The sequence below is a fragment of the Lepidothrix coronata genome, unplaced genomic scaffold, assembly GCF_001604755.1.
Source record: "Lepidothrix coronata isolate B3197 unplaced genomic scaffold, Lepidothrix_coronata-1.0 Scaffold136, whole genome shotgun sequence".
Classification (NCBI taxonomy): Eukaryota; Metazoa; Chordata; class Aves; order Passeriformes; family Pipridae; genus Lepidothrix; species Lepidothrix coronata.
This window is the reverse complement of record NW_016690316.1, coordinates 724800-745700: the sequence shown is the minus strand read 5'-3', so window position 1 is coordinate 745700 and position 20901 is coordinate 724800. Positions and strand designations below refer to the sequence as shown.

The following is a 20901-nucleotide window of genomic DNA, read 5'->3' as shown; positions in this document are numbered from 1 at the left end:
GGTGAAAGCAGGTCCATGTTCCTACAGTGCTGTCTTCTGAAGCAGTATGCAGTGTAACTGCTGTTAGGCAAGTCTTAAATATTCACAGGAATAGCTTTATGCTGTTAGGAAATTAAAGACGGAATAAAAATGTAAATGCCTCATTTTTATTTAAGTGGTCCTTTGACATACATTATTTTCAAAACTGGAACTATCTACAGAGAAGAGCTTAAGCATCTCTAATTCCAGAGGATGCATAGTGCCTGTAACAATTAAGGAATGTAGTGGACCACCCAATTCCACGCTGGACATCTGCTGTAGTGTGCCTGCTGCAATCTTCTCATCTGGAGCACCCACACGAGCAAGGCCAACACAAATTGTGTTTTCAGTAGTTTCTGTAAGAAAGAAGATTAAATGCTTAATTTATTGACTAATGATCCCATCATAAAGGAAAAAAGTACTCAAAGTGCTTAAACCTTAACACTGCTTTCTTAAACCTTCAATTATTAAATTATTGGAGTGGCTCAGAAAGAAGATTATTCTTCAAAGAAAATAAAGCTGTATCTTAAAGATGTTGATAAGGAGGAATGGGAAGGCAGCAGAAGTAGAATATATAATTCTTTCACGAACTGTATTCACTTTTGGGAAATGGCTGCTTCTGATTATTCTATATAAGGGATAAAAGGAAAAGATTTTCATTTTAACACTATTGAAGGAATAAACTTCTAAAAAGAGGAATAGAGCTAGGTGAATTTTTATTAGAAAAAATTTTATGTGACACAACTGAGTCATCTTTATAGCTGCTGTGAGTTTACCCTTGGTTTCAATAAACATGTTTCACAGTTTGCTCTTGACTACTGTTAAGAATTCAAGGTCAAAATCACAGTTCTGCATCCTTAGATTAACCTAGATTTATGCTGGTATTCATGTAGAGCAGAGCATGACCAGTCTAAGTAAAATGTAGCAGAGATTTTTTTGAAGCTTGACTGATCAAAAATGCTCCAAATCCTTCCACCTCGTGCAACGTGAATGGATCAAAGAGCTCATAGTTACAGAGGGATAGAAACAGTCCGTGGTTTCCAAACTGAGGCTTTGACTAAACCTCCAGGAGCCACTTTTGCACCTTCATCTGTGCTCACCAAGCTGTGCCGTGTTCAAGCTCAGCTAAATCCATCTTGACTAAGATTTAAAGCAGCCTAAATCCACTCCAGAGCAAGAGAATGCCAAGAGTAAGAGGAAGGGAGTGGAGCCCAGAAGCTCATCGAGGGGTGTGACTGGAGAGGGGTAGTAGCAGACACAAACATTGCAGTCGTATACCTGGTTTTTCTCCTTGGTGCCTCCTGTTTTGAATAATGGCAAGAAGCTGCTCTGCAGCTTGATTCACACTCATGTAGCGCGGTGGCTCGTAAATCTTTCTTCCTCTGCCGTGAAGGGAAAATAGAGAAATTTCACATATAACACATTTCATTATCCCCAGCATTCTTGCAACTTATTTCAAGAGGCCTCTAGACAGCAAATTGAACATAAACAGGCCCAGGCTCTCAGGCTGGGCCTTTTAGACAAGAGTGGAATTTTTAAGGAAGACAGAAGTCTGTTGTGCTCTCGCCACACCTGTGAAACAGCTGGGCCTCCAGCTGGCACATCATTTGAGTCCTAAAAGCAAATTCAGCTGCTAGAAGCAATATGCAGGTTTTGCAGCTACTCCCAAAAGATGCATTAGGCTTAAATTCAAGGGCAAACGACTGTTTTTCTGTCAAATGCCCTGCAGACAGATGATTACAGACTAGAAATATATTCTTAAATGAAATGCTGCTTTCCTTGCCAACTGTGGACTCAGTCAAACAGATTTTATTTTGAACTCCAGAATAAACAAACCTCAATGATACTGTGAGACTTCATAAACGTTAATTTAGACCAGTTACAGCATGTGTATAAAGGAACCGTTTATATTCACCGCTGTCAAAACACACAGATTGCAGAGAGATGAATAAGATGTGGTAAGAGCTTTTTGAATACAGTTAAGCGAACTTAAGAGCATTTTCTATATATTGCTTATTTAACTGTTTTAAAAGGTTGGTAGTATTCTGTGTTTCACACTGTTTCCAGCCAGTGTACAGAAGAATAAATTTAGAACACTGTTTCAGATATTAATCTGTTTCAGGAGGTGACAGTAGAGGAATAACACTTCATTCACCAAGCAGAAATCCTACCCCATTCTGACCTAGTGCTTCTCACAGCAACAGTTACAAAAAAGATTATGCCCTGCTACAACTCCATTCAGTTACTGTAAATAAAGCCAGGTCCTATTGCAGTGAACAAAAGAGTTCCACTCCTTGTAAGAAACAAAAGACAGCAGCCACTGAGGAGCACGAGAGGAGCAGGTAAGTTCAGTATTAGACCATGGGCAAAGAACCTTTGTTCCTTGTACAAAAAAAACCTTTGTAAGTGCACTGTGTGTTTCTGTATATTTTCAAAATGGTGACTCACTTCATGAGATTCTCCAGAGACTGCTCCTTCACTTTAATATCTGTAGAACAAAACAGATATTAAAACACAGGTTGCCCACAAACTGCCCACTTAGTTTTCTATGTAAGTAAAAACTTAATTAACGGTTTCTATAAAATTTATAACAAAATTTTATCTATTACAGGAAAAATTGTACTGTTACATGTAGAAAGTATTGTGACGTTATGTGTGCAATTTTACCCAAGACGGGGAAAGTTTCACAGATTTCAGAGCAACATAGCTGAATAAAAAGACAGCTAAGTATACAAATAGCAGGCATATTTACCATGGGATAGCTAAATACCAGCACATTTGGGCATACCAGGGTATTGAGGCTACTCCTAAATCATAAGCACTTTGTGGTCACCAAAGGTAAAAGAGTATGACTGACCGACAGTGATTTCATCACTGGCCTGCAGGAACCTGACTTTCGTTAGCACTTCCTTCCTGTCCCAATCAAAATTTAGAACAATCTCCTGTTATGGGGGAAAAAAAGGCTTGGGCAAAACTGAAATAGAAGGAGTGAGGGAGGTAAGACTCTGCACAGATGCAGTTTTATGAAACTAATTGACCATAATTTCTCCAAGAGGAATTCGAATGTTACCTGTATTCAAATGTCCCCCAAAAATTATCATTTTTGATAATTTTGAAAGCTGGATACATTTTTAACCTTGGATTTTAAAAAAGTATTGCTTAATTATATCATTAACTTATAAACCAAAGTGACAGTGCAAAGCTGCAAGACTGAAAGTGCCCAGTTTACCAAACTGCATATATGTCCATGAAGTCACTTTGAATTCGGAAGTTTATCAGCACTAACCTTTTTAACATCACATTTGCTTATACAGTAATCCAATCAGTTGGATAAACACAATACAAAGACCAAAATGACCGAGGGAACGATTAGTTTGGAAATGGGTAGTTTTCAGCTGTAAGTAACAATGAGATGCAGCTACCACAATAATCCCTGAAATGTGAGATTTATAATGCGATTTTATGGTTTCCAAATTTTTACTCTCTTGCTACTATGTAAAAAAATTTAAAAGGGACACCATAGAAATTATTATACAAAATATCTAAAGAATACTTTGTTTCAACATACTGTAGCTGTAATAGTCCTTGTCTGAAGCACTTGTCAGCTCATCCTTCTTTAAAAAAAAATTACCAGAATTCTGATTTTTAGCCAATTTTGAAAACAAACAACTTTCAAGGCATTGGAAAGTCTGATGTGCAGTGATGCATACACATTTAAAATTGTTTCCTGCTCAGGATCCTCCAATTACCACAGACTTTGTTTTTACTTAAGATATTAATTTATTTAGCCCTGAATGATCCCAGCTGTGTCTAAACTACGATACAGAGAGATATATAACTATATATACAAATAATGCAGGTGCCTTATATTTTATATGCTGGGAGTTGCATAATCCTGAAGGAGTTACTTACAGCGGAGTTTCTCATAAAGTGGCTGTCAGCTGAGGGCTGTTGGGTAGGATAAAGATCAGAGAGCACCGTGGGAGAGCCTGGGACAGTGATGGGCTGGGAGCAGGGTTCCATTTCAGCTCCATGATAGCAAGGATTTTTTAAGCGCTGAAGCTTCTCACATGACAACTGCCTTTGGCCAAAAGACCCTTAGATAACTTAGGAAAAAGAATATCACCTTACAAAATACAAACGTGGTTAAAAGTATGATTTAGCTCCCCAGAAAGTTTAAGTGTGTTGACTTAATTAAGTCAACAAAAGATGGCTGCTAGTCACTGCAATCTGCTTGGGATGCTGAGCCAGATCTAGCTCAAAATCTTAGTGAACTTAAGAGCAAAAATGGACCTTCTGCTCCTATTTGACTTCTACAAAGGCATCAGTAGGGATTTTCTGAGAAGGAATTACGAAATTCCTGGCTGCTGTAGCATGAACAACGGCAAATTGACTCTAAGGACCCATGCACTAACACTCCAGTTTTTCATGTTATTTTCAGAGATACGTTAGCTGAGAACATGTTGAATCACAGACAGCATCCCGTGCCTGTCACTGCTGCCTCTGAGTGCTGCGTTGGTAATTAAGGAGCCCGGGTAGCTGCTCACCAAGTAAGCACAGGGTGTGCATTCCACTCCGCCTGTTCTTCTCGATCTTGTCAAAAAAGCTTTCTGGCTTCCATGTATCTGTCCAGAACACTATAGAAACTGTCTCTCCAAAACTGTACAACTGTAAAACAAAGCAAATGCAGCAACATGTATATGCAATAAGAAAAAATTAGGAGCATGCAATAATGTTAAAGAACAAGTAATGAACTACCTGTAAAGTTTTTACCTATCTCTGCATTCACCTTTCCAATGTATATTAAACAACTTCCAATATACCTTCTATTCTTTGTTACTTAATTTTGAAGTCCTTTTAAAGGCACAAACTTTGTAAGATTAGCACAGAAAGTATTACTTTTTAATTTCTTATTTTGCTTAAGGCTAGGTAACTTCAAATAATGCCATAATACAATGTTTTGATTCTACTGATACAGTAGTATTTAATTTAAAATGACACTTTCCTGCAGATGAAAGCTCTGTCATGCAAAAGAAGCTACAGTCTAAGGAGACAGTGGATGTGGAGATCTGAAGAAAGGACAGATTGCACATGAAGCAAAGAGGTGCAACATTGTTTATGCACATATGGTAAGAAGAATATTGCTAGCAGATTGTATGTCAAGCATACTCACTGATTCTGTTCTCAGTCTTAACACATTTATTACTGTCAGTCCCTAATCTCAGTGAAGACATTTGAAGCAATAGTCTTGCCAATCACCTCTGGTGATGCAAAAGTGAAAGTCATATGTAACCTAAGGCAATATTTGGCTTCAAAGTCTTTGTAACCAAGTTGAAAAAGGGCAAAACCATGCATCAATTTTGGTCAATTCAGCTCCGGAACAGGGCCGTCCCAGATGGATTTTTACAGCTTGCCAATGTTCTGTCTGCTCAAGCCCACCAGAGAAACAACAGCTATATGGTCTACCCTTCCCACTTCCTCTGGACTCCTGGAAGGAAAAGATGCTTTTCCATGCCCACTACAAGAGAGATGGTGTGTGCTGTTGGCAGAGGACCCTGTGTAGAAGCAGCTCCGGCAGCCCTGTGCCATTTGGGGATTTCCCTATACAGACTTATTTTACTGTGGCATTAGGTTGTGGTTTTAACTCCTTTATGCTGGCAGAACAGAACTTGAATCAAAGCAGAAACATGTTTGTTTTCAAGGGACCGAAAGCTCAAATTTTAACCATTCATGCTGATAGAAACAGAGTTTATTCAAACATTCCTGGAATACTACTGAAAACGTTTCCTCTTTTAAGTATTTCATTCTAGTGCAAGGACAAGAACACACAGTGTACATTTCACAACCTAAAGGTTCTTCCAGTAAAGTAAATACAGGTTGAACCAAATGAATTGCTCCTGATGTAACTTGTTAACTATTTCAAGGCTGTGTTCTAGAAAATTTAAAAAAACCCCCATTCTATGCTTTGCCTATTTTCCATGTGGCTGCCTAGAACTCTTTCCCATTTTGTACCAAATCTGAAGAAAAACTATACAAGAAGTTTCTCCCCTTCACTGTTAGAACATCTGGGAGCAAGATACCTTTATTCTCATTGGTAGTATCCCTGCAATCTTCCCCAACTGCTGAAATGTCCAGTACCAACCCAACTAACTGCTTCCCATCTGCCACCTGAAAGCCACTGCAGCCATTTCCCAAAAGCAGCAGTCCTTGTTCAGGACAGAAAGTGGCCTCAATTAACCTTAAATCTTATCTTGTCCCTTTGGCATTTCAATAACCTAAAGGAGACAAACTTCCACCTCTGCCTTTGAGCGAAGAAAAGGATGGGCAGAAGTGGGCAAAATGTTACTATCTGATAGGTATTTTGTAGGGAATCAGAACCTCTAAACCACTCTGCCACATATTAAGAACAAGCTGGGCATTCAACTTTATACCCTACAGCGCTTGTTCCAATTGTTATCGTTCTCTTTTTCCATTATTCATTACAAAGATTCTCCATCCTTTTTGCCAACAAGAAGTTAAGCAAGTTATTCTTTTTGTGCAAGCCCTGCCAGTCAGAGTCACTGAATCTCTCCTTTGTTTACCAGGTTTTGCATTAAAACTAAAGTCTGAATGTCAAAAAAGAATAAAATGTTTTTCTCAGAAATGGCCTGTCTACTCAGTAGAAATAACTTCAGAATACCTTCATGAAGTATTGATATCATAGAAAACTGTACTTACAGTCTCACAAAAATACACCTGTTTTCTCAGCACCTGGAAGTACAGAAGGAGCTTCTACAACAATAAGATGGAATGGGACATATTTTATTAACTTCCTAGAAATGCCTTTGCAGCTTATACCCCTGTACTAACTAACCTTGTGAAGAACAGATTTCCTAGCATTAATGCACACATATTTTTACTTTAATTTAAAGAGGGAGAAATACTGCTTTGGAAACTTTCTGGTACAGCATCAGTCGGAATGCTGTGGAACTGAAGCAATAAGTGGATACCTCTGTTGTGCTTGACTATGTGTAACCAATTACCTTACGAACACTTCTACAGACACAAACCACTGTTTCTTTCTCATCCAGCATTTGATCTCTGCAGATGTGTGACATTATGCAAACATAGGAACTGCTCTTCCACCAGGGCAAGCCTGCATTAAAGGAGCAACACATGACTGTGTCAGAACTTAAACCTTTAACACCTTTCCTGTACCTCATGCAGATCAATTTTTTCCTAATATATATTCCTCTGCTGCGTTCTAATTTCTGCCTCTTGAAATCATGTGAAGTATCCGACTTTCAAGAAGGTGCAGAGAGAGCAATAAATGTCAAAAATTCCACTACTGTTCTAAGGACTCAGCAGTTACAGAAGACAGCAGGTCCACTAGAGTCAGAACCCACTGAAATTAAAAAAAAATGTTCTTTCCACAGACCATAAAATGCTAAATAGGGCCCCAAAATTCCAGAAATCACACTTGTCACTGGAATAAAACTGTTCAACATGTTTGTTAACCAAGGTGTATTACAGCACAACTAAGGATTAATGCCATGCTTTGAGATTGTTCAGAAGAAGTTCAATCAGGTGACAAGGAGCTGTGTGTGTTTTCAGTGAAATGATCGTGCTGTGCATTTGCTGGCACAGCTTTAAAGGGAGGCAACAGCAAGTGAAGTTTCACAGCTGCCTGTGTGCTGCACTCCACATGAAGCACCTGGCATTTAGGAGTAGGTGATATCTGTTCTGTACAAGCCAAAACATCTCAAGCATCACACTTGCACTAATCATCAGATTTGTTAGAGTGCCTACATTCTGCTCAGGCACAGAAGTGCCAGAATTTCAAAGGGGCTCAGTGAGATGGTTGGACAGATATTTTGTGCTCTCAGCTTGGAAACTAACCTTCTTACCTTCTCCCCAATGCTCAAAAACATCACAGAAAAATTTCAAAAGGTCATTTTGAAAGACCTCAGTCTTTGGAAATACCTCTCCCCCCCCCACCCAAGAAGTAACTGGCTTAAGCAAAGGTTTGTGCACTTAAATTTTGCAACACAATAGCTGAAAGTCGGGAAAGGAAGCCAGAACTCCACTCTGAGGCAATGCCCTGCTATTAGAGTTTTCTGCCTCACAAAATACTGCAGAAAACTGTGCTTCAACTCAGAGTTACATCACCTCAGACCAAGCTATAATTTCCTATTTTATTTACACACGTAACATGAAAGAATGATTGACAACTTTTGGTACTGAGGTGCTTGTTTTCAGTTGGTATTTTAACCCTTATGTTATTGATATTTCTTCTTTTACTTCTTGTTTATATAAGCAGAAATGACTAAAAATCGAGAGGCCAAAATAAACTATGAGAGAAAAAGTGCTGTACCGTGATTTCACCTTGGAGAGCCTGTGTGCAAGTGAAATTTCAGTGAAAACTACTGAGCAACTTTGTTAAAGGCCAGTCTGAATGACATCAGACACCTGAAACTGTCCAGATCAACCATCCTCACTTAAAATGTGGCTAATCACCACAAAATCACCACAAAAATTTAGGGCATAAAAAGAAGGAACAAGGCTGAGACTAAATAGGGAAATTGAAAAAGGAAGATCTCCCATCCCGTCTAAAAAGTACTAAAGCAAGCAGGAGAGAAGATGCAAAATAATATTAAAGGGCAGTAGGGCAACAGCTGCAGAGAAACCAAGAAGTAAACATTTCAAAATACAGACATTTATTTTTACAATATCTTTCCCAGAATTATTGCTGTATCAGCTGCAATGGTGACAAAGCAATTTTTCACTTATGAGCCAACCTCCTTTCCTACAATTTCAAACAGCTTCAGAACCGGTTATGTGGCAGGAGAAGAAGGTAAAATGAGTCATTGCATTTTTCAGACCTGCTACCTGTAATACACAACCAAGTACCTGAAACCCCATAGCACTGATGTGCTACTCAGCTGTGTTCTGTGAGGTGGTTGCAGGTTACACTGCAGATAGTTCTCACAGATGAGTTCTGTCTGAAGACTCTTCACAGCCTGATCACATCCCACTGACAGGAACTAAGAGGCTTTTTCTCCCAAGACCACTCCTCATTGGAATATGGAGACTGCAGAGCACCTTGCACTATCCCAGGTTACTTCCTAATAAATCCCAATGAATATACACAGAAAAGCTAAGACACGTTTTCTTTATCTTTGTCATAAGAATTCTGACGTGATGCTATGCAGTGTTCATCCTCAGAAAGCGGAAACTTAAAAGTCAGATTTTTTCCCTTTATCCTCTCTAACCCGTTAACAACCCTCTAGACCATATACATCAGATTAAAGGGCTTCTACTATATATTTTTGCCAGATAGCATCTTAGGCAGTAGTACAATCATCAACAAAGAGGTAGCAAGAATCAGTCAACCTTTGGTTTTGCCTGGAATTGAAACAACCACAAGCCTAGCTCTAGGTCTTTACACCACCTTATTTAGTAGCATAGACATTTAGCAACTTCAAATGCCTCTCATGAGAACCTTCACATGAAATGGAAAGGTTTTGCCATTCACACATATGTGGCTATGACTCCTTTTTGTACTGCAGGCCAACAAATTGGCTCAGCTGTCCCAAAAACCTCCAGTCCCCTTAGTACATGCCAGAGAGAAAGGAACTGTGAAGAAAAGACATTTGGCTGAGGGAATCCCACTCCACATGATTGCAGTCTTCAGAAGGCAGCTGAGAAAATCACATAAAAGCAGCTGAAGGAAAGAGCACATTTTTCTATGGGTGCCTCTTGTATCTGTACTTAGGAAATAGCCACTCCACAAGCAGAATAAAATTCAGCTTTGAAAATACTCAGAAACTCCACAAGCAAACTTGAATAGGAGATTTTCCCTCCAAGGTAATGTCACCTTATCTTTAATAACCTTCTAAGACTCTTTCCAGCAATATCAAACAATGTTTCCTTCCCACCCTGGTGACTTAGGTTACTAATATGAAATAAAGATAGCTAAAAGAAAAATACCACAAACTGTTCTGATTAAATGGATTTTTCTGGGTCATGCCTGTTGGTGACAAATGGCACTAAGCTGGACAGCAATTGTGAGTAATGAAGTGGTGTGACTAGCACTGATTTAACCTTTAATTGGCTTGAGAAAATGCCAACTTCTAAAATGCTCAGAAGCTGGTAGTAATTGAGAAAACCAAGTAGTGATGGAAAACAGTTTAACTGTCAGTGAATAAAAACCTTTTCATGTAATGTCCCTCCTATTGGAGCAAAGAGTGTTTTTGAAGATTAGGGCACAGAGGTTCCACTCCTGCAGCTACTACAGGTTTTCTATTTGACTACAAGCACAGTGATTTATAATAGTATCCTTCAGCTTCCTTATCTTTAAGTAATATTTTTCAACTTGACACTAAAAATGTACTCACCTGTTCAGTAAAAGCTCAAAAATAACATAGTAAGCATTGCTTTTGCATAAATGTTCACCTGGTAGCAAAAAGACTATTTTCTATTTTATAACTGTAATTGTCTTACAAGAACTAACTGGACTGCAAACAAAAAAAATCAAGATGAGTCACTGAAAGAAGCAAGGGAACATGCAGATGTTTGTTCTGAAGCTATTCAGGTGGAAAGTGGGTACATCGCAAAAGAAAGGCAGGTCTCTGCCGTAACATGTTTTTTTTCCTAGCTGCCCTACCATAATATAAAGCAAATGCTTTCAAAATGAGCAACACCACTCAGAAATGAGTGTCTCTTTTTAGTCTTTTATCTCATCCCTGTCTTGCCTCCAGCTTTCCACTTTAGTTCTAAATCCTCCTTTTTTATGTTAATGCCATTATCTCAGCTATTTTGAGTTGCATCATTCTTTCACTTGCACCACAGGTCAGTATGATGCAGAATCTTCCTCATGTGTTTGATCATCATCCATACTTCTACCTCAAAGATATATTACCAGAATTGGGTCAGAGAGAATTCTGTCCTGAAAGCATCATTTTGGCCAGTGACCTTCCCAAACTAACCCAGATATCATGCAATGTGTAAATTAGAGATCCTTAGTTTTCTGCCTTTTTATTCTAGGGCTAAAAGCCTTAGCAATCAGCCTATTCCAAAAAACTGAGTGTGGGTACAGGTAAAGCCTTGGAAGTCAGGCTAGCTCTGCCTCTGTTCTCAGCTGCAGTGCTGAACCCTAGTCAGACAGAGCCAAGGCAATGTCTTGCTCATGGGGTAGCTGAGCAGGGATAGAGCAGAGCTAAGCCTGTTACCTAAAACACTAAGCTTTCCAAAGCTACAGAACTACTGTGAAGCTGCTGATGAGAAGAGCTGGCCTGTCTCACTTGTTACCTGCCACTAGAAGTGCTCTCTGAGAATTTTGGCCTTCCCTGGAGGATGTCCCCTCTCCCTGACTTTCCTGGCAGTGTGTACACATACCAAAGTGCCTGACTGTCTTCACTAATGGTGTTTCCCCACTTCAAGAGGAGTCCAAGAGATAAACGTACCTACGTGTCAGACTCTCAGATAAGAGGGGTGAACCTGCAGAAACATGCAAAGAGGCACTGACACATGGCCACTCTTCCTGGCTTCTCCCCCCCAACTGTATTCATTTGTTTTTGAGGGAAAATATGTTCTTCATCCTTGGAAAAAAAAATCTGGCACAGTGAAGCACAGCAAATCACAGAGCCTTATGCACAGCCAGACTAATACTTTGCTCAGTTATACTATCCCCTGCTTTCAATAGCTACACCTCATTGCATCAATCTGTAAGAACTTCCAATAAGTTCAAAAAGTTTAATTTTCAAAACCAAAACCCCATTCTTTTCTTTTTACAATCTTCAGTCTTCCAAAACAACTGCACTAATTCTGTTAAATAGGCAAGATAGTAAAAACAAAGTATTTGAGAGTCTTTACAATCTATGAATTGAAGGTAACAAACCATCACTAATGCTCTACTGACTTCAGTAACTCGCTACTGTACAGGAGAAGTGCACAACTACAACTACAGAATGCTGTTGGCTGTACAGAGACATTGCTCTGATGACAAGAGCCATGTTCTTCTCTGAACAGACTGCGCTGTAGCTGCACTTACTGAGGGCCTAATCAGCAGTTACAGCTCACTACGCACATGGCTCTCAGAACAGTGTATAAAGGTGTTTCCTGTTTTTCTCGGCTAAGAAAGAGGGTTTGAATCACAATCAAAGCAAGAAAAAAAAGCCAAGCCTTTTCTGTGGTAAAGCAAAAGAGGAATCCCTCCTATAGTTGACAGCAACTTTGCAATTTGAGACACAATAACTCCAAAACTAAACTGATGGTAGGAGACAGCCATGAATGTAAAGACTGTTGAAAGAAATTATAAACTTTCACCACAACTCTAAATCACAGGCTGCTCTTTTGTAAGATACACCTCACTTGCTGTTTGCGCCTGTACTGATAACAAAGGAGCAATGAAGAGTTAAACATATAACTGCTTATCATCTGTCTGGTAATACGATCACTATTTCCTAAATGCTTTATACGACAACAGGAATGAGAAGGCAGCCCCTCCCAAGCCAGAGAGGAAAAGGGGACTAATGCCAGAGTTTAAAAAACAGACCACGTTTCCTTCATAGTCTGTTCCCTTCAGCATGGGATAAGGAAATAAAATAGTAAACTAATCTCCAAAACTCTGCATAAGTGAAAAACTTTATGAATTGTTTGTAATATACTCCCAGTTAGTTTTCTGGTCTTTCTTTCAAGGAACCTAGAAGTTCTGTACTCTTCCTTCCCATGCCTGGCTGGAGTTGTGGAGGAAGGAAACTTTCAGAAAATTAGGAAAACTCTTTGGGCTTTGCATCTTCCTTCTGAATGAACATAAGAGAACAGTAAAAAAGATAGTGACCAGTAGAAACTACTTATCAACAGTCAGATAGCAGAAGCAAACTTTCCACTACCATGAAGCCAAAAGGGGAAAGAGAGAGCCCCAGCCCCAACTCCTGTGTTACCCGCCCCAGTAAGTGCAGTCATGCGGCAGCTGCCATCTGTCTCTGCATGTACATTTTAGACACCAAGAAACTTATTTCCTTCCTAAAAGATAATTTTGCCCAAGTCTTGCAGCAGCAGGCAGGTATCACTGAGAAAGGGCTCACAGGAAGAATTATATAGAGTGTGAATGCTATGCTGTGTTCCCTTTAGCATTAACATTCACCTCTTGGAGCAGGTGTCAATGCACTGTTGTTGAACTGCCAGATCAGACACGGCTCTCAGATTTCTAATCAAAGCCAAAGATAATACTCAACTTATTGCAACAGATTTTCTGCTGTTGGACAGCATTGTTAGTTTAATGGCATTTGGAGTACTGGAGTTTGTCAGGGGAAATTTGGTGGTACCAGTTGTTTGCTGAAATTAAAAAAAATTTTGTTATTTTATGTACAGCTAGGAAGGAATTCCTCTTTCAGTGATGAAAAGTTATTGTTCAAACCCTCAACTCTTGTCTGTAGTACATTTACATTGCTGTGCTTGGTAAAGTGGGAAATTGGTTTGGGTGTTCCCACACATGGGGAACCATTCTTAACCTTGAGAGGGCAGGTCCTATGTTAAAGAAATGAATGAAAACAAGAGGGGGAGACTTCATCTAATTTATATGTGATTAGTTATGATTCATACACTGCCATAACATTTTTCACGCAGGAAAAGTAGTAATGGACCTATACATGTGTAAAAGGAACTATTTTCTTGGGGAACACTAGACCTTTTCTACTTTAGCCATTCAAGATGCACAAAAACTGTAATTTGTTTGACTAGTCCTTGGCTGGGCAAATCCCTCCTCTCTCATCAGATGGGCAGAAGTGGAGATAGATCAAACTTGAAGAGAAAGAATGCATCATATACGAGACTTTGGAATTAGTTATGAGTTGAACATATAGACAAGCTTGTGCATCTGTTTCTTTTATGGCAAGACCAGCATACTTCTCAACAGGATAACAACCTTATTTAAGAGTAAACTTATCAGGTGACCATGAGTAATACAAGGAAGCCAACATGAGCGAAGTTTTATCTGCAAAATAACCTTAAATATCAGGGTCTCCTGGGGCAGAGGAAAGTTAGAAAGCAGAAAAGAATAAAAGTGCTACTACTCATTTTCATATGTGCTTGTCAAAAGGGACTTTTTCTGACATGTTGCATGCTGAAAAGGAAGTGTTAACAAATTCTGCTACGGATCTTCAAAGCTGAGACTGGAACATGAACTGCCACAGCAGTAAAAGAGCTCACCAATTCTAAGCTTAGCAGTTAGGAAATAATATGTATGTATATACAAAGTATGCATATATATAATATATGCATATACAAAAATGTTACCTGTAAACCACAGCAGCCCACTGCATTCATTATTGAAGCATTATGAATGACCTTGTAAGGAATCCCCAATTTTACTGCACGTAGTACTAAATCACTGTGTGTTGTGGCCCTGTGTTAAGAAAAGAAAGGAATTAAAGATTGAAAAGATGGAAGTTACCAAGTGTTACTAGCATAATAGTTTGTTTTGAAAGTGAAATTAAACCCTTCACAACAAGGGCAATGCAGAGGAGACAAAATGGCGACAATATCCTGACCAATTGTTACAGGAAAGTAAAAACTCCAGTCAGGTTTCCATATGTCATCTTCCCTAGCTGAAATCACAGGCATCTTCAGTATATTACAGTTCTTTGCAGCTTTCTGGCATCATTAAAACTGTAACATGAATACAACTGTTACTTCATAAAGTAGCTTTGGCAAGTACTTGAAAAGGAAAGCTCCATTTATCCTTTGTCTTCTGCAGGTATCTGTGGAACATGTGTTGAACTGTAAAGGTCAACTCTATTTGGCACAGAGTTCCACAAAACTCCAGTACTGCACAGCCGGGCCCTCTCCCATCTGCACCAGCACGTGCCAGGAAAGCAATACAGTCAGACAAGAACTCCGAATGCACAGGGGTGAACTGCAGGCACTACTTAGAAAAAACATCCTTAGACTAAATCACCTTTCATAATATTTAACTCAAATTAACAATGCCTAAATCTGAGTGATCAAGTTTAATCTGAAATAATTAAGAAAATTCTAGTTAAGTTTCAGACTGAGCTAAATTTGGCTCCAGGTCTAAGACTCAATAAACACCTTGCAGGGAGTGACTACTGCAAAAATCACTGGGCTTATAGTTATGCAACTGAGATTAGAGCCCTTCTAAAATGATAAGTACACAGAGATCAAACAAATCCTTGAATTGCAACGCTGTTTACATGTGTATTTGCTCGCATGCGTGCTTATATCATTCCCAAGATGTACCACAAATTTCTGTGTGGCGGTTCCAAAGAAGGAAGGAAAGGAAGAAATAGCATATGCCCATCAGAACAATGAACTAGGAAAACTGCTTTCACCCTGGCCTTGTGCAGTTACCCTCACAGAATTCCCCTGAATTTAGTCTGATAATTTTGACCCTGTGTGTCTGACCAGCACCAGTCAGCAGGTGCTCCAGATTGGAACACAAATATGGCAGCAGCTGGCAAGGCTGTAAAGATCAATAATTTTAAAAGAAAAATCAATTCACTGAAAGAAAAAAAATGAGGATTCTGAATTTGATAACTCTGAGGCCCTTATACAAATAGGCTCCCAGACCTGGGAGAATGCAGAAAAGTGATCTAAACCAAACACTTTAGTTAGTAAACAAACATTGCTCCTGACTTCCATAAGCAAAGGTGATTTAAGAATGTCTGATCTAAGAGAAGAAGTTTTACAGCCTTATGTTATTCCCCTCCCATACAAAGGACGAGGAGCACTGCAGGATTTTGTGGTTATGCTAATACTGACCAAGGGATCAGCTGGCTTTATTCACTAAAATTTGCTCCAGCCACTATTTTCTCCCAGTAGATCTATCTATAATGACTGTAGCTAAAAGCAGAAGTGCTCTCATGAGCACTCAGCTAATGCCAGCAAAGGCTTCATGGAGTCAGCCCTCTGCACCCAAAACTATAGTAGTATTTTCTGTCACTGATACAGATTTTAAGTTTTATGGGTAGTAATAATACAAATATTAACACCAGCCTAGCGTGGTGGGCTTTCCACTGCTCCACGGAAATTGCCAGGTTCCTGTAACCACATCCAGAGCTGTTACCACACACGCAGATAAAAACTTGCAGTGAACACAGTGAGGAGGATGAGGGGGCACAATTTGCTTTATTGCTTTAGCCATTAACCACCACCACTTGAGATTTCCTAAGGCTGCCAAGTACTCTTCTTACCTGCAAAGAGACTGGAAACTCTATGATCAGCTGCAGTCACATGACTTCTATCATCCTTTCCTCCCCTGTGGCTTCTCTTAGGACAGAAACCTTCAGTACTCTTTCCTAGTAACCTCACAAACCCCTAAATCCTTAGGGCTCTATGTGGGCACAGGAGCAGTTCTAGCTGCACTATTAAAAGCTAAGAACATAAACATTTAGAGAGAAGCAACTCACTCAAAAAAAAGGTAGTTTTCTACAAGTATGTAGTTCATTAACCAGAACTGAAGTATTTTGACACTGAAACTATTGATAACTGAGACAGCTCAAAATACTGCTTACAAGGGTACAGGTAATGTAGCTCTACACTCTACATGAACCCTAATTTCAGTGTAAACATGTACTGCAAGTATAATTAATATTTCTGAAATACAGGATCATCTGCCCATAATAACTAGCTTAATATAATATTCTCTTGCCAATTCCCTTCAACCTGTATTTACATAAATTATCTGCTTTTGACAGATGTGCACACCGCTCCTCTTTTTCATAAACTCTCTATTTTTTCACTCACAAATAAGGTGCTTAGTGATTTGATTTTTCCTGTGGCCCTTAACACTGTGGTATAAATCTTGAATCACCAGCTGGAGACTAAAAGCTCTTCTGTATGGCTTGACAACACAGATTGATGATGCCTGACCAAAGAGACAGAAGGAGATCCTTCTGGTGATAGAAAAAGACTATACTTCCCAGCAGGAATAAAAAGTGGAAACAAAAGGCTTAATAGACCAACATGAGAAGACATGTATAACGACATAAGTGATTTAAAAAACTGGCCTATATCAAAGCAGAACCACTGTACAACCAATAATCTGTATTCATTCTAAAACAACTGAGCATAAAAGCTGCAATTTATAAATACAAACAGAAACTAAAAGAATACTCCTCCAAAACAGCACATTTCTTAATTATGGGATATCCTAAAATTTCTTCTGTTAGCAAACAAAACATGAAACAAAATATTAATTGTAAATTAATAGAGAATAAAATTATAATGAATGAAATTATAAGTGTGTGCTGAAGGAAAGATTCATGCATCCACATTCCTATCTATAAGAAACATCTGGGCAAGAAAACTCCAAAGCAAGATAATGTGTAGGCAATTGCATGTATATTTGTAATACAATAAAGGGTATGCAGACATAAAAAAGTGCTTCTGGTCTGAAAATCAGCTTCTTCATAAAGAATTACAGTTACAGAGTTGGCTTCTTCCTATTGAAAAAAAAGAGTTATCAAGCTAGAGCAATAATTCAAAAGTTGCTTTATCTTACCCAAAAGGATCCCCAACTACAAGAAAAGCGACATCACAAACATCAGCTTCTTTTAAAAGGGTATCTGCTTCTTGCTCCACCATTTCTCGGTCGGCCAAAATCAATTCTTTTCCATAAAACTCTTCCTAGAAATTGAAATTAATATTAAGCATCAGAACAATACAGTTAGGAGTGGTTTTGTATCTCTCTGGGTGCTCACTCAGGAACACGGATAATGGACACTGGAATAGCTAACTTTAATATTCTCCCCAGCAGTCTGCCCCAGGTCTTGGAGAACCTCACCCCAACTTGGCAGAATGCCTGAGCTTCCCATAAATCAGCTCCTGAGCTGATAAAATTCAGTCAAACACTTTATTCTGATACTGACTTCTTGTTTTTATGTCTTCTGTGTCAGCTGAGAAGCTGCCCCACAAGTAGCTCAGTCACACCTGCATTCTGAAGGTACCTGGCTGGGCTCTTGGTACAGTTAATTTAACTGGCCATCGTACTGTCAGGCGTCTCCCCTCACAGTCTGGGCCTAACTGCTTAGCTTAGTTATAATTCTGACGTCAAACCAGATACAAACACCACACTAGCTATACCACAACCTGTTTTTTCAGATTTTTCCTTAGAACATTTAAACAAACCACATCTAAGGAATGATTTCATATTAATCCTTCGCCTTCAGAGTTCTCTTTAAGAAATACTTTACCATGTATACAGGTGAAGATGCATTTGCTCATTTCCTTCACTTTTCCTCAGCAGCTCAGTAATCATTGTGTCTCTTTGTATGTTTTAAGTGCCTTTATTTCCCGAATCGACTTCACATATGTAATGAAACTTCAGTTAGTTCTAGAACATACTGTCTGACCATACTGAACACATCTGTCTCTAAGTCATGTGTCACCATGCATTTCACATGCTCTTTACATTTTAAGGTATATTTTCCAAGGCAAAGACCAGAAAAGGTGTTTTTGTTCTAAGTAGTATACAGAAAATTTGGGTGGAATTGTGAATATTAACCAATATAAATAAAGAATTGATAAAACTATTAAGTCATTTATGGCCCAGAAAGAAATTTTTATGACTTCTGTGACTGTGGCCACAAAGGACAGTGAATTGATGAGAGAACCATCATACTTGTACAGAAGTGGAGCAGTGCTTCCATAAAAAAATCCATCCCATAGCCAGAGTACTAGGTATGGGACTCTATAAAGCAAAGCCCTTGGTAACACCACATCCATTTGGGTGGGCTTATCATTGCACCAGGCTGACTTTAGTCCAATGCTGTAAACAAATGCACACTACAGAACAGATTGGGTGCAGTCCCAGGAGCACACCTTTGTTTGTTTTCATCCAAGGGAATCTATTTGCATGCTTTGAGAACTACTCCACAATGCTAATCCAAGCATGCTAATTAGAGAATATACAGAAAGCACCCTCCTGGCAATGTAGACTCACTGGGAGGCCACTGGGTCCACACAGTTCTTTCACCAAACTAAGGGCCAATTTAGATGGTCAACATCAAATAGCTTCAAATACATGTTTTAGGCCAACAAGATAAACTAAGCAAGTCATGTCACTTGAATTTTGAGGCCTGATTTTAAAAGCATCAGTATAGAAGGATTTCCAGAAAATTTCTGCAGGAAAGGATCTGTTCTTTACTTTTTGAGAGCTTTCCCATAACTTTTCATGCTGCTTAGGAGAGATTGACCTTCAGATCACTAAATAAACCATCCAGCATTGTCACTTGTCTGCAAACTGGGCTGTATTATAAACACTTGGTGATTAATTCCTGTATTTCCTCTTAGGTGGTTTCAGATAAGGTATCTTTTACTTTGTTTTTATTGATCACTTTTTCCAGTTATCTCGTCTTTGGGACTTCAAGGTTTGCAAAATACTTAAAAGAATAAAAAAACGTAACAAAAGCCCCCAAAAAACAACAAAATAACCACACCAAAATATTCAGCATTTCTCCATTATTCAATGTTTTATTTTCAGATGGCTAGGAATTCTTTTTTTTTTGAGAGAGAGAAAATGCAAATTTTGTGAAGTAAAAATACCCAAGTAATCTTTTCCATTTAGCAATTTTCCAACTATCAAACAACAAAGAACATTTTGTTTTAATGGACTGACTACAATTTAGATTGCTTCAGTGTACTGAAAAGAAACATAAAAACACACAGCATATCTTCATTCCAAAATACAGCAGATAAACCAGAGACGGCCTCAAATATTCTAGCCTACCTTGTATCCAGAAACCATGTAATGCTGACTACAAGCTAAAAGTCTCACATGCTGTATGTATATACAGGTATGCATGCAGGTACATTATGGCTATACAGCACCCAAGACCCAAACAGCATCTCTGTACAGTACTGCACAGCTTCCCGGGAGGAGACATCCCTGTTTTGTGGGCAGGTATGGTCTTTTGTTGGTATTATTTTGACATTAAACTTCATCTTTCTGTGACCACCTATGAACCCATCAGAGTTACAATTTGTACATTTGACTACTGTTGTCTTCTGTAAGGTTTATTTATCTCCATGCTGTTCAACAGCCCATCTCTGACTGAACTGTACCTGTTCTGGGAGTCTCAACCTGGTGAGACAGCTTGGCCCACGTGGAAAAACATGGAAACGTAAGACAGTCAACTTGTTATTCCCAGCAGGCAAGCCACAACGCCTCAGGCTGATATTGAGGCCCAGGGCTTCAAAATGTGTTTTATTCTGGTATGTCTTTTGGGCTTTTTTTGTTTTTAAACAGATCAGACATTCTTCTAACCACGTTGTCCACGATCTGCACACATTGGGAGAATCTGAGATGAAAACCAGTACAAAGAGTTGAAGGAAGGAACATTTTATTTTTGCTGCAGTCTTCTGGCAAGATAGCAAAGCAATATCTCCTATAAAACGTAGTGTGTGAGGGTCACGTACCTCTTCCTCCCCGCTGACCCCCCAGCCCCAGCGCCCGCCTCGCTCCGCGGTCCGAGAGGCCTCGGGCCCCGTGGCCGGACCTACCAGCGCTTCCTTGCCCACCGTGAGCACGGACGTGTAGGCCTCCAGGTACACCCTGCGGCACCGCCTCACCGCCTCCAGCCCCTTCACCGTGATGTCCTTGGCATCGCCCAGGCCCAGCCCGACCAGGTACAGCATGTTCGAGGGGCCGGGCAGAGCCGCCACCTGCCACGGGAGACAAAGAAAACAGGGATCAGCCGCGGCACTCCACGGCCCGTCGGGACTCGGCCCCATGGGCAGAGGGACGGCCCAACTCCCACCTCCTCGTATCCCGGCTCCCACCTCCGCGCTCCCGGCCCCCACCTCCGCACTCCACTCCCACCTCCTCGTGTCCCGGCCGCCCCTCCGCGCTCCCGCCTCCCGCCCGGTTCCCGGCTGTCCGCG

General features: G+C 39.7%; 1 protein-coding gene across 4 annotated transcripts; it reads right to left on the bottom strand.

Moving 5' to 3' along the window:
- Positions 1–124: 124 nt before the first annotated feature.
- DPH5 (diphthamide biosynthesis 5) lies at positions 125–20880 on the bottom strand. Of its 4 annotated transcripts, none has more exons than XM_017827225.1 (8): positions 20840–20880; positions 20521–20682; positions 17522–17646; positions 14296–14404; positions 4566–4686; positions 2467–2506; positions 1297–1400; positions 125–374 (listed from the first exon to the last, which is right to left on the bottom strand). In XM_017827225.1, exons 2-8 carry the CDS (start codon positions 20653–20655, stop codon positions 151–153), a joined length of 858 nt encoding a protein of 285 aa, XP_017682714.1. In that variant the 5' UTR covers positions 20656–20682; positions 20840–20880; the 3' UTR covers positions 125–150. The 4 variants fall into 4 exon arrangements, with proteins under 4 accessions (XP_017682714.1, XP_017682715.1, XP_017682713.1 ...); XM_017827226.1 differs by having other exon boundaries at positions 20821–20868; XM_017827224.1 differs by having other exon boundaries at positions 20778–20852.
- Positions 20881–20901: the final 21 nt, after the last annotated feature.